The sequence below is a fragment of the Procambarus clarkii genome, chromosome 75 (assembly GCF_040958095.1).
Source record: "Procambarus clarkii isolate CNS0578487 chromosome 75, FALCON_Pclarkii_2.0, whole genome shotgun sequence".
In the NCBI taxonomy this organism is placed as follows: domain Eukaryota; kingdom Metazoa; phylum Arthropoda; class Malacostraca; order Decapoda; family Cambaridae; genus Procambarus; species Procambarus clarkii.
In genome coordinates this window covers 19091620-19103858 of record NC_091224.1, presented here as the reverse complement: position 1 = coordinate 19103858, position 12239 = coordinate 19091620, and the positions used below count along the sequence as shown (strand labels likewise).

At 45.8% G+C, this 12239-nt stretch overlaps 1 protein-coding gene across 1 annotated transcript; it reads left to right on the top strand.

The window, feature by feature from the left end:
* The first annotated feature begins 492 nt into the window (after nucleotides 1-492).
* Nucleotides 493-9889, top strand: LOC138357039 (uncharacterized). The gene is made up of 2 exons (XM_069313578.1): nucleotides 493-501; nucleotides 8546-9889. The coding sequence occupies exons 1-2, from the start codon at nucleotides 493-495 to the stop codon at nucleotides 9887-9889; spliced, it is 1353 nt and encodes a 450-aa protein (XP_069169679.1).
* Nucleotides 9890-12239: the final 2350 nt, after the last annotated feature.

Sequence of the window (12239 nt, the reverse complement as noted above, 5' to 3'; positions counted from 1 at the left end):
GATGTCGATCTTGCTTCTTCCCATGTGTAGACATCAATACCTGGTCCTCTTGTACTCTCATCCGGTACTCTTGAATGACGACAGAGTACGCCAACCTGCATGAAGTGAGACAGTCGCTCAACTGTCCAGCCCAAGTGGTTGGGCTCTCCCGACTCAAGTGACTCTTTACGACCTCCGCCTATGTTACGTCTCATAACATAATGTCCACATATTATTTTACCTTGTTTCCATAAGATTCTTGCTTGCTGCTTTCTTCTCTTCAGTCACAATTTGACGTTTTCATAGTTTAATTCCGTCCCCCTGACTTCTAAATCTAGTCAGGTGTATGTGGAATAACTCTCACAAGGCAGACCTACCTCATTAGGCTTCCTGGGGTTCATAACACCACTCAATAATAGGTCTCACAAACGGTGTTCGTAAGAGACCTTAGTCCAGGTTCCTGAGGGACAACTGGTGTATCACTTGAGTCTGAAGGCATTTAGGTGATCCACGATGGTGCAGGTGAATTAAATGTTTCTTTCCACGTTTATTTTGGTTTGCAATTTATGTGACTGGCAGGTGAATCACCTAATACCTCCAGATTCACGAGAAACCCCAGGAGAGGTTGAAAGTCACATTTGTGTCTGTTGGACCCCTCTCTTGTTGTTGGTATTCGTAGAAAGGTAGATAAAGCTTTCGTCTTTCCACTCCGGTGGTCGTGAGTTCGAGGCTTTGATGATGCTATGATGCTTACATCCCAACTGTCAGCATTAGTCGTTGAGATTGTAGGTCTCGTCCTACCCACACACTCAGACCTTGACAAAGCACACAGAAGAGTGTGAAACACTTGATGTAAATCTTTACATAAATTTTCCAAATTTTGCACTGAGACAGGAGGATTTTAAATTACCCAATACATTTGCACTATTTGGACTAGTATGCAAGACTCGAGTTACCTAACAAATCCAGTTTTTCTAATATTATATATTTTTCATTTTAGTTTTCTCATGGAATGATAGAGCTTTCTATTATATAATATATAATTTTACTTGTGTAATTTGAGTTAAAACTAACGTAGAAATATGACCAAACCCGCCCTATTCTTTCCTAACCTAACATAACTAAGTCTAATTATGTTAGACATGTTTACATTGAGGTTCTTCACCTTTTACATGTTTATATTTATGTTCCTAATATAATATAATAATAATAATTGAAATAAACCAATTTGATTTTTTTTTAAATATCGAAAATCACTCGGACCGTGTTGGGAAATCTACCTGTGATTGTTAAATTATTAATTCAACACTTGCAATTAATTGCATTTATTACTTCTGAGCGGACTGTATTTTCTGATTTATTGCCACCTTCACACATTTTGGGGGAGGGGTTTCATATTTTAATCTTACCGTAATTAAACAGTAGATTTAATTATTAATTGGTTATATACACGACTATTTGGATAAAATGTATAACTTCAGCTGTTGTGTAGTGTGAGAGCTGGTCCTCCAGCATCGAACTTGGTCTGCCACATGTGGTCTGTCTTAGACGTATATTAATTGTGACCCTGAGTCGTGGGATGGTTTAGTTTAACAGATAGAGCTTTCTCCGAGTAAGCAGTCTCCGTGGTGTAGTGGTAAGACACTCGCCTGGCGTTCCGCGAGCGCTATGTCATGGGTTCGTATCCTGGCCGGGGAGGATTTACTGGGCGCAATTCCTTAACTGTAGCCTCTGTTTAACGCAACAGTAAAATGTGTACTTGGATGAAAAAACGATTCTTCGCGGCAGGGATCGTATTCCAGGGACCATAGGATTAAGGACTTGCCCGAAACGCTACGCGTACTAGTGGCTGTACAAGAATGTAACAACTCTTGTATATATCTCAAAAAAAAAAAAAAAAAAAAAAAGATGTCTGGTGTACTCACAATATACTTGTCAACAAGTTACACCGTAATAACTGACGATAACATATAAGTACAGGTGTTACACATTTAATTTGTGTAACTAATAATGTATCGCAGCTTACCCTTGTGAGTTGTGTTGTCATACAGTATAACGATAAATTCCTACATTAATATTGGTCAAAATTACGTGTAATAGAAATACTGAAAGCTGATCTTCCATTATTATGAAGTTGCATAGTCTCGTCAACATATATTAACTCTTTTGTGTCACACTGCTTTCTAGGACACGCTGGGAGTAAATTTGTGTTGTGGGAGGCTCGCTGGTCGGACTCATGTTTCACCACAATGACAACATACAATTAATGCCTGTTTACAATGGCTGCCTCCTCTCCCTCTCCCCTCACCAGAGGTTTGTTTATCTTCTGAGATTCTGAGGCTGGGACACACCAAACTAGCAGCACACAGCTCTAAGTACAGAACAGACATCAACGAACTCTGTACTCACTGTCAGGTGCCTGAAACAGTCGAACACTATCTCCTGCACTGCTCCCGACATCATAGTACCAGAGTAAATTTCAAACAAGTCTTTATCGCACTTAAAATACCCTTTACCATCGAGCATATATTAGGAGGCGGTGACCACTCGTTACAAGAAAAATACCAAATAGTCAAAGCACTGGCTAAATATCTCCAATCGACCAACAAATTGGGTCACATCTGACCCGCGCCACATTTATACCTGGCGCCACCAACAGCTAAACACAGACAATAACTGCCTCGTCGCAGCACCATGGATCAGCTGACGCCATACACACAACACACCGCCCTGCGGTGCGGCAAGTCTCCCTCTAACACACACCTCTGTTTTAATCACCGTTCCTCTATCTTCAGCACAACGTAACAAGCACCTTGGTAGCTCCGAACATCTTCAACATAAACGCGTCCACCAACATCAGTACTGGTGCAGTCATCGGGAGGACAAACCCTTCATGCAAACTGCACCTACTATCAACAAGAAGAGGGAAGAATGGGTTTGAGGTTAAATCTAAGTATTTACTATATAATTAATTTCGTAGATTCATTTTATTGTTACCAGCACTAAGACTGGTGGATTTTAAATTACCCAATACATTTGCTAACGATGGGTATTCAAACCAGAGGACTTCGGCGCATCCGATCCCACGATCGTCGTCGCCCCTAAATCAACACAACCAGAGGACTTAACCCCGTTTTCTGTAACTTCTTATGACCGACTAATGTAAATTAACAACCTTTATGGCTGTTATATTAGGGTTTTTATATGGGATGGGGAAATTTTCCACAGCCTGTTAAGCAAATCAAGCCCTGCATAATAGTCCAAGTACATTCATTCTAGCTATTAGTTACGACATTCATATATATATATATATATATATATATATATATATATATATATATATATATATATATATATATATATATATATATATATATATATATATATATATATGCGAACAAGCCTGAATGGTCCCCAGGCATATAGGCAACTGAAAGCTCACACCCCAGAAGTGACTCGAACCCATACTGCCAGGAGCAATGCAACTGGTATGTACAGGGACGCCTTAATCCGCTTGACCATCACGACCGGACATAAGGAAGTGATAGCCGAAGCTATTTGAACCACTTCCCCGCCGGCACTCGGATGGTAATCTTGGGCAGAGCATTTTATCAAATCACCTCATTCTTTGGGGCACACGTGAGGAACACAAATGCAAACAAGCCTGAATGGTCCCCAGGACTATATACAACTGAAAACTCACACCCCAGAAGTGACTCAAAGAATGAGGTGATTTGATAAAATGCTATGCCCAAGAGTAATGGTAATTACATACGGCAGAGTTCTCTTGCCTTATTGACTGTCATTCAGCATAAACGTCTTCACCGTCGACCTGATGTGCTTAAAGTGTTCCTCCTCTTCACCGTCGACCTGGTGTGCTTAAAGTGTTCCCCTTCTTCACCGTCGACCTGGTGTGCTTAAAGTGTTCCTCCTCTTCACCGTCGACCTGGTGTGCTTAAAGTGTTCCCCTTCTTCACCGTCGACCTGATGTGCTTAAAGTGTTCCTCCTCTTCACCGTCGACCTAGTGTGCTTTAAGTGTCTTCCTCTTAACCGTCGACTTGGTGTGCCTTAAGTGTTCCATCAGGGGACTCCTGCTTCAAATGAGATTGTTGCTGCTAGTTTTGGATGAAGCGAAGAGTTCCAGTGAGACGAATATATAAATATTCACCGAGCAGCGAAGAAGAGTTTCCTCAGTGATTTTAGAGCAGCCACTGCCACACAGAGCCGCGAACACTGGCGGGCTCAGTGTTACATGACATCTTAGGTTTTACCCTATTGGTTACTTTAGATCATGTGACCGGGAAAGCATCGCAGTCGGAAGTGACGTAAGGATTATACCAGACGCCATCTTGCTTAACTGTACAATTCCACGGAAATACAGATAAAAAATAATTCTTTATAAAAAACTATACATTGTAACATAAACCCAATAATCTTCAGCAGTTTGTAATAGTATGAGTCTCAGAGAGAGCAACGTCTCGTTAAGATTGACTGCTGTATAGCAACATTCTCAAGCTTCCTTTTCTATTAAGATTTTTCCTTCACGTAAGTATACACGCGAAAAAAATTACATATGTAGCGGCTGAGAGCACTTCAGTAGGCATCACGTATGGGGCCCACTTCTCCTGGCTCCTTAACTCACTTCTAATGGAAACATAATTAAATGTAAATTGCATGGTGACTCTCTAGGGTTGCCTCTCATTTACACTGTTGAGGACATTCTTATTGTATGAAGAGGGAACTGGAAGTGCCACTGTGAATGGTTCCTCTTCCCAGGATGAAGAATAGTGTCAAGACACAAGTTCCACAGTAAAGCGTGATGATCACGTCTCCATCCGCACACTTAGTGACCACTTGTCATCAAACTTGAACAGGATGTCTGACACCTGGAAACACAATAACATTAAGAGACGGTCCCTCCTCCAGCCTCTAGATTAGCAACAACTTACAAAATCCATCGCCCTACCCTAATCATGAACCCAAGCACCCAAGACACCCACCTAACCTAACCTAACCTAACCCATCCTAACCTAACGTAACCTAACGTAACGTAACCTAACTTAACCTAACCACCCAATTCATTGAAAACTGATTTCTTTTTGCCGTTTGTTTTTATAATATGTTGCATTTGGTACGTCGGTTACTATGAGGCACCGTAACGATGTATTAGTTGCGAGGACGAGTTGTATCAGGTCGTTGTTCAGTGTTCACTGAACATCACCACACAGTGTTCACTGAACATCACCACACAGTGTTCACTGAACATCACCACACAGTGTTCACTGAACATCACCACACAGTGTTCACTGAACATCACCACACAGTGTTCACTGAACATCACCACACAGTGTTCACTGAACATCACCACACAGTGTTCACTGAACATTACCACACAGTGTTCACTGAACATCACACAGTGTTCACTGAACATCATCACACAGTGTTCACTGAACATCACCACACAGTGTTCCCTGAACATCACCACACAGTGTTCCCTGAACATTACCACACAGTGTTCACTGAACATCACCACACAGTGTTCACTGAACATCACACAGTGTTCACTGAACATCATCACACAGTGTTCACTGAACATTACCACACAGTGTTCACTGAACATCACCACACAGTGTTCCCTGAACATTACCACACAGTGTTCACTGAACATCACCACACAGTGTTCCCTGAACATCACCACACAGTGTTCCCTGAACATTACCACACAGTGTTCACTGAACACCACACAGTGTTCACTGAACATCGCCACACAGTGTTCCCTGAACATCGCCACACAGTGTTCCCTGAACATCGCCACACAGTGTTCCCTGAACATCGCCACACAGTGTTCCCTGAACATCACCACACAGTGTTCCCTGAACATCACCACACAGTGTTCCCTGAACACCACACAGTGTTCACTGAACACCACACAGTGTTCCCTGAACACCACACAGTGTTCACTGAACATCACACAGTGTTCACTGAACACCACACAGTGTTCCCTGAACACCACACAGTGTTCACTGAACATCACACAGTGTTCACTGAACATCACACAGTGTTCACTGAACACCACACAGTGTTCACTGAACATCACCACACAGTGTTCACTGAACATCGCCACACAGTGTTCACTGAACATCACCACACAGTGTTCACTGAACATCACCACACAGTGTTCCCTGAACATCACCACACAGTGTTCACTGAACATCACCACACAGTGTTCACTGAACATCACACAGTGTTCACTGAACATCACACAGTGTTCACTGAACATCACACAGTGTTCACTGAACATCACACAGTGTTCCCTGAACATCACCACACAGTGTTCCCTGAACACCACACAGTGTTCCCTGAACACCACACAGTGTTCACTGAACATCACACAGTGTTCACTGAACATCACCACACAGTGTTCACTGAACATCACCACACAGTGTTCCCTGAACACCACACAGTGTTCACTGAACATCACACAGTGTTCACTGAACATCACACAGTGTTCACTGAACATCACACAGTGTTCACTGAACATCACCACACAGTGTTCACTGAACATCACCACACAGTGTTCCCTGAACACCACACAGTGTTCACTGCACATCACACAGTGTTCACTGAACATCACACAGTGTTCACTGAACATCACACAGTGTTCACTGAACATCACCACACAGTGTTCACTGAACATCACACAGTGTTCACTGAACATCACCACACAGTGTTCACTGAACATCACCACACAGTGTTCACTGAACATCGCCACACAGTGTTCCCTGAACATCACCACACAGTGTTCACTGAACATCACCACACAGTGTTCACTGAACATCACACAGTGTTCACTGAACATCACACAGTGTTCACTGAACATCACACAGTGTTCACTGAACATCACACAGTGTTCACTGAACATCACACAGTGTTCCCTGAACATCACCACACAGTGTTCCCTGAACACCACACAGTGTTCACTGAACATCACACAGTGTTCACTGAACATCACACAGTGTTCACTGAACATCACACAGTGTTCACTGAGCATCATCACACAAAATTCACCAAATGAGAACAACTGTGCTGGACGGTAGACCGACGGTCTCGTTTCATGCAAGTCGGCATTCAGTCCCCAACCGTCAAAGCGGTTGTGCACCAATCCCCCCCCCCCCCCCGTCCCATGTCAAATCTTTATCCTGACCCCTTCCTAGTGCTATATAGTCGTAATGGCTTAACACTTTCACCTGTTAGTTCCACTCCCTTTCTTCTCAGAGTATCGAACCGGAGAGAACTTGCGACTTGCGAGGAGAAAAAATATCCCGGGAAAGAGAGAAAACTCGGGAAACATTCAAGGGAAAAAATTACGTTTTTAATGAATGAGTTATCTAAAAAAATACACAAAACATAATAAACTTATTCAAATTTGGTCCAAAGTCGGACGGCAAAGTTTACTGGAAGGAGGAGTTCTCTGAGGCGGTGAGAGGAGGAGGAGAAGGAAGAGGAGGAGGAGGAACAGCAGGAAGAAGAGGAGGAAGAGGAGGAACAGCAGGAAGAAGAGGAGGAAGAGGGAAGCAGAGGAAAGGAAGGGATGATGAGCCAGAAGGGAGAAGGAGTTAGCAGGAAGGAAAAGTAGTGTTAAGAAGGGGAGGAGATGGAAGTAGAGGTGGTGGAAGAGGCTCCATTTGAGTAATGAAAGAGGCCAAGAGGTGTGTCGGCTGACTCTTATCACCCTAATGGCTTCTCTTGTCAGGAAGAGACTTGCCAGACACGCCCCGCCACGCACGCGAGTGTGTGTGTGTGTGTGTGTGTGTGTGTGTGTGTGTGTGTGTGTGTGTGTGTGTGTGTGTGTGTGTGTGTGTGTGTGTGCGTGTGTGTGTGTGTGTCCTGCAAAACACACACACACAACACTTCACGCGCGTGCCACAGCCCCACCCACGTCCCTCCTCTCTAGCTGATGTTAAAATCAGCTTGTTTACTGACACTTTAAACACCATCTTATATAGGTGAAGGTCGACCCTTCCTTATAAGATCTTAGCAACAGTGTGGTCGAACGTACAAAAATAAACTGTTCCAACCAGCAAAGTTCACGCATTATACTATATTTTAGAGGGCACGAAGGTAGAACGCAAAACCCAAACTTAACCAATATATATATATATATATATATATATATATATATATATATATATATATATATATATATATATATATATATATATATATATATATATATATATATTGCGACGATAATCTCTTTCAAGAGAGATTGAGCCTGCTCTTCCCTACATAAGTACGTCAATATACAAGATAATATAGAAGATACGTTCACCAAGTATCGCCAAACGTTTTGCCCAGAGAGCAAATCGTATCCAGCACACCGTGACACCTGCTACCACCGCCGTAACCAGCTAACTGCTTATCCTCTGCCTGCCTGTCGCTGATTGGCTGGTGTCCCGTCGCACCTGCCCTCCGCCGCCACCACAAGTTGACGTCTGGGCTGCAGTGCGGCAGTATCGTCAGAATATCTCAGTGCTCCAAGCAGTTGACATCTCTCGCTGGTAGACTAAGCCTCACAACAGCCTCACCACTCAACAGCCTCACCTCTCAACAGCCTCACAACTCAACAGCCTCACCTCTCAACAGCCTCACCTCTCAACAGCCTCACCACTCAACAGCCTCACCTCTCAACAGTCTCACCACCCAACAGCCTCACCTCTGAACAGCCTCACCACTCAACAGCCTCACCACCCAACAGCCTCACCACTCAACAGCCTCACCACTCAACAGCCTCACCACTCAACAGCCTCACCACCCAACAGCCTCACCACCCAACAGCCTCACCATCCAGCAGCCTCACCACCCAATAGCCTCACCACCCAACAGCCTCACCACTCAACAGCCTCACCACTCAACAGTCTCACCACTCAGCAGCCTCACCACCCAACAGCCTCACCACCCAACAGCCTCACCACCCAACAGCCTCACCACCCAACAGCCTCACCACTCAACAGCCTCACCTCCCAACAGCCTCGCCACCCAACAGCCTCGCCACCCAACAGCCTCACCACCCAGCAGCCTCACCACCCAGCAGCCTCACCACCCAACAGCCTCACCACTCAACAGCCTCACCACTCAACAGCCTCACCACCCAACAGCCTCACCACCCAACAGCCTCACCACCCAACAGCCTCACCACCCAACAGCCTCACCACCCAACAGCCTCACCACTCAACAGCCTCACCACTCAACAGCCTCACCACCCAACAGCCTCGCCACCCAACAGCCTCGCCACCCAACAGCCTCACCACCCAGCAGCCTCACCACCCAACAGCCTCACCACTCAACAGCCTCACCACTCAACAGCCTCACCACCCAACAGCCTCACCACCCAACAGCCTCATCACCCAACAGCCTCACCACCCAACAGCCTCATCACTCAACAGCCTCACCACCCAGCAGCCTCACCACCCAACAGCCTCACCACCCAACAGCCTCACCCCCAACAGCCTCACCACTCAACAGCTTCACCACTCAATAGCCTCACCACTCAACAGCCTCACCACTCAACAGCCTCACCACTCAACAGCCTCACCACCCAACAGCCTCACCACCCAACAGCCTCACCACCCAGCAGCCTCACCACCCAACAGCCTCACCACTCAACAGCCTCACCACCCAACAGCCTCACCTCCCAACAGCCTCACCACCCAACAGCCTCACCACCCAACAGCCTCACCACCCAGCAGCCTCACCACTCAACAGCCTCACCACCCAGCAGCCTCACCACCCAATAGCCTCACCACCCAGCAGCCTTACCACACAACAGCCTCACCACCCAATAGCCTCACCACCCAACAGCCTCACCACCCAGCAGCCTCACGACCCAGCAGCCTCACCACCCAATAGCCTCACCACCCAACAGCCTCACCACCCAACAGCCTCACCACCCAGCAGCCTCACCACCCAACAGCCTCACCACCCAGTAGCCTCACCACTGACACCCAGGGCCTCATCCCGCCTAAGCCCGGCGCCGCCAGAAGGGTGTGGGCCCAAGAGACTATACATCTTGCCTCTCCGCCAGACTAATCAAGCGCGGGTATTACCTACGCGCCGAGTCCTGAGTAATTCTGCGCTCTCCGCTGCTGGCGCTCACTCTGATAAATGAACAAATGTTCTCCGAATGAACAAAAGAGAAAATCAGTTTAACAAGAGATTGCTGAGCGTCCTGGGAGCTGGCAGTGAGTCCCGGCTTTCTTCCCTCCCATGGTGGGTTTGTTTAGTGAAATATGAAATATTCAACTGTTCGATCCCACATCAATGCTTCACATATTTTACTTGCGGTATTTGTATTTTTGTAAAAAACTTAGTATATGTTGACACCATCTGAAACGGTATACTTCTCCCAGTCATTGCTTAGGTAGCAGACATCTAGTGATCCACTCCCACGTCACGCAAATTGTCCACCACACCATCGTGATAGTGGGAGAAGTGGGCTGGGAGAAGTGGGTTGGGAGAAGTGGGCTGGGAGAAGTAGGTTGGGAGAAGTGGACTGGGAGGAGTGGGCTGGGAGAAGTGGGCTGGGAGAAGTGGGCTTTGAGAAGTGGACTGGGAGGAGTGGGCTGGGGGAAGTGGACTGGGAGAAGTGGGCTGGGAGAAATATACATTTGCAGTTGGGCAGCGGTTTGCTGCCACCAAAATTTTCTCTATTGGAGCCATCTACGTCGTGCAGAGGTAGAGCTCTTGCCTTACGCTTGTGGGGTTTGAGGATTCGAGTCTCCTAGTGTCCTAGTTAATGAAAGATATATTTCCACAACTGTGTGGTTAACAGTTTATATGACGTGGAGGTGGACCACTAAATTCCTGCTACCTAATATTATGATGTTGTTGATGTCAGTCGGTTATCCGTCCTTTTGGACAACCAACCCAAAATTCCATAGAGTGCTTATTTTAACTAGATCACCCTGGTTGCTTCTGGCACTTGGAGAGGGGTTCAACGTCACACGTTTAAGGGGTTGCGGCTCCAATACTTAGCCTCGTTGTCACGTGCACACACCCACTCGAGCCGCCGTGACTCCCTAACTCTCTCCTTATGTGATATGATCTCCTCAATCCCCTTTTCTTTGATATTACTCTGTACTACCCTGTCCACAGCTATGGTTCTTGGTTCTTTCTCTCTTTCCTAATTTCTGGGAAACCTTACTAGGACAAGGCAAACACCTGGTGGTTACAAACATTTAATATACAGAGAACATGTACAACACACACAAGATGCAATAATGACTCCAACACTCTAAGCTACTATAGTCAGGTTGCAATCCAATCCCATCAGGGCTCTATTATCTGCTTATCAAGTGGTAGCCTAACTTCTAACTCATCACTTACACTATCAGCCTCACCAAGTGGGTAAATCATGAAGTACAATATGATATGGCACTACCAGCTCTGGAACATATAAATATCTGCAGGCAATTCAGCCTATGGCTATAATTCAATAAACATCAGCATAAATATTCCTTAAGCACAAAATATTCCACAATCGACTTGAGAATGGTCCAGGACGGACCGAAACGTCGTCGTCTCTTCAATTTCTAGTGTGTGGTCTGGTCAACATACTTCAGCCACGTTATTGTGACTCATCGCCTGCAAATATTCCTTAGCACAAAATTGATAACCAATGACCCAGTCAGTCCTAGAACACACATATCTCTGCCGGTAATCCAGCCTACGGTTGTAACTCTACTTCAGTATAAGTACTCCTTGGCACAAAAATGGTAATCAATCACCCACCTTTCACTGTGTCTTGCACGCTAATGACAACCAAACACACTACCAACTCCCTACAAGTAGTCAATAAGAACTTCCTTTCCACATCTGGAAGTTCGCTACCATGACATCTTCAGGATTTCCTAGAATCGTCTACCAGGGTCCTCCACAGCTCTCCCGGCTGCTACACCATGAAGTCTTCCTTGAGCAACAATGGCGCTTCACCAGTGGTATCACAGAAGCATGTAAAACTTCATTTCACTGCTCCACTTCTCACAGCTTGAGGTCCTGCTCGTCACTGTATGGCTGCTCCTCCACAGAGTTCAGTACCTTCCACAACCTTGGAGTCTCATCAACTACTGCCTCTCTGCTGGCTTCGAAGTTCTCATCAACTCCTTCCCCCAGACAAACCACAATAAGGTCTCTTGCAGGGCGCTCTCCCTCTGATGGAGTCTGACCAGGGCGCTCCCACGGCCCACGAAAATATCTCTGG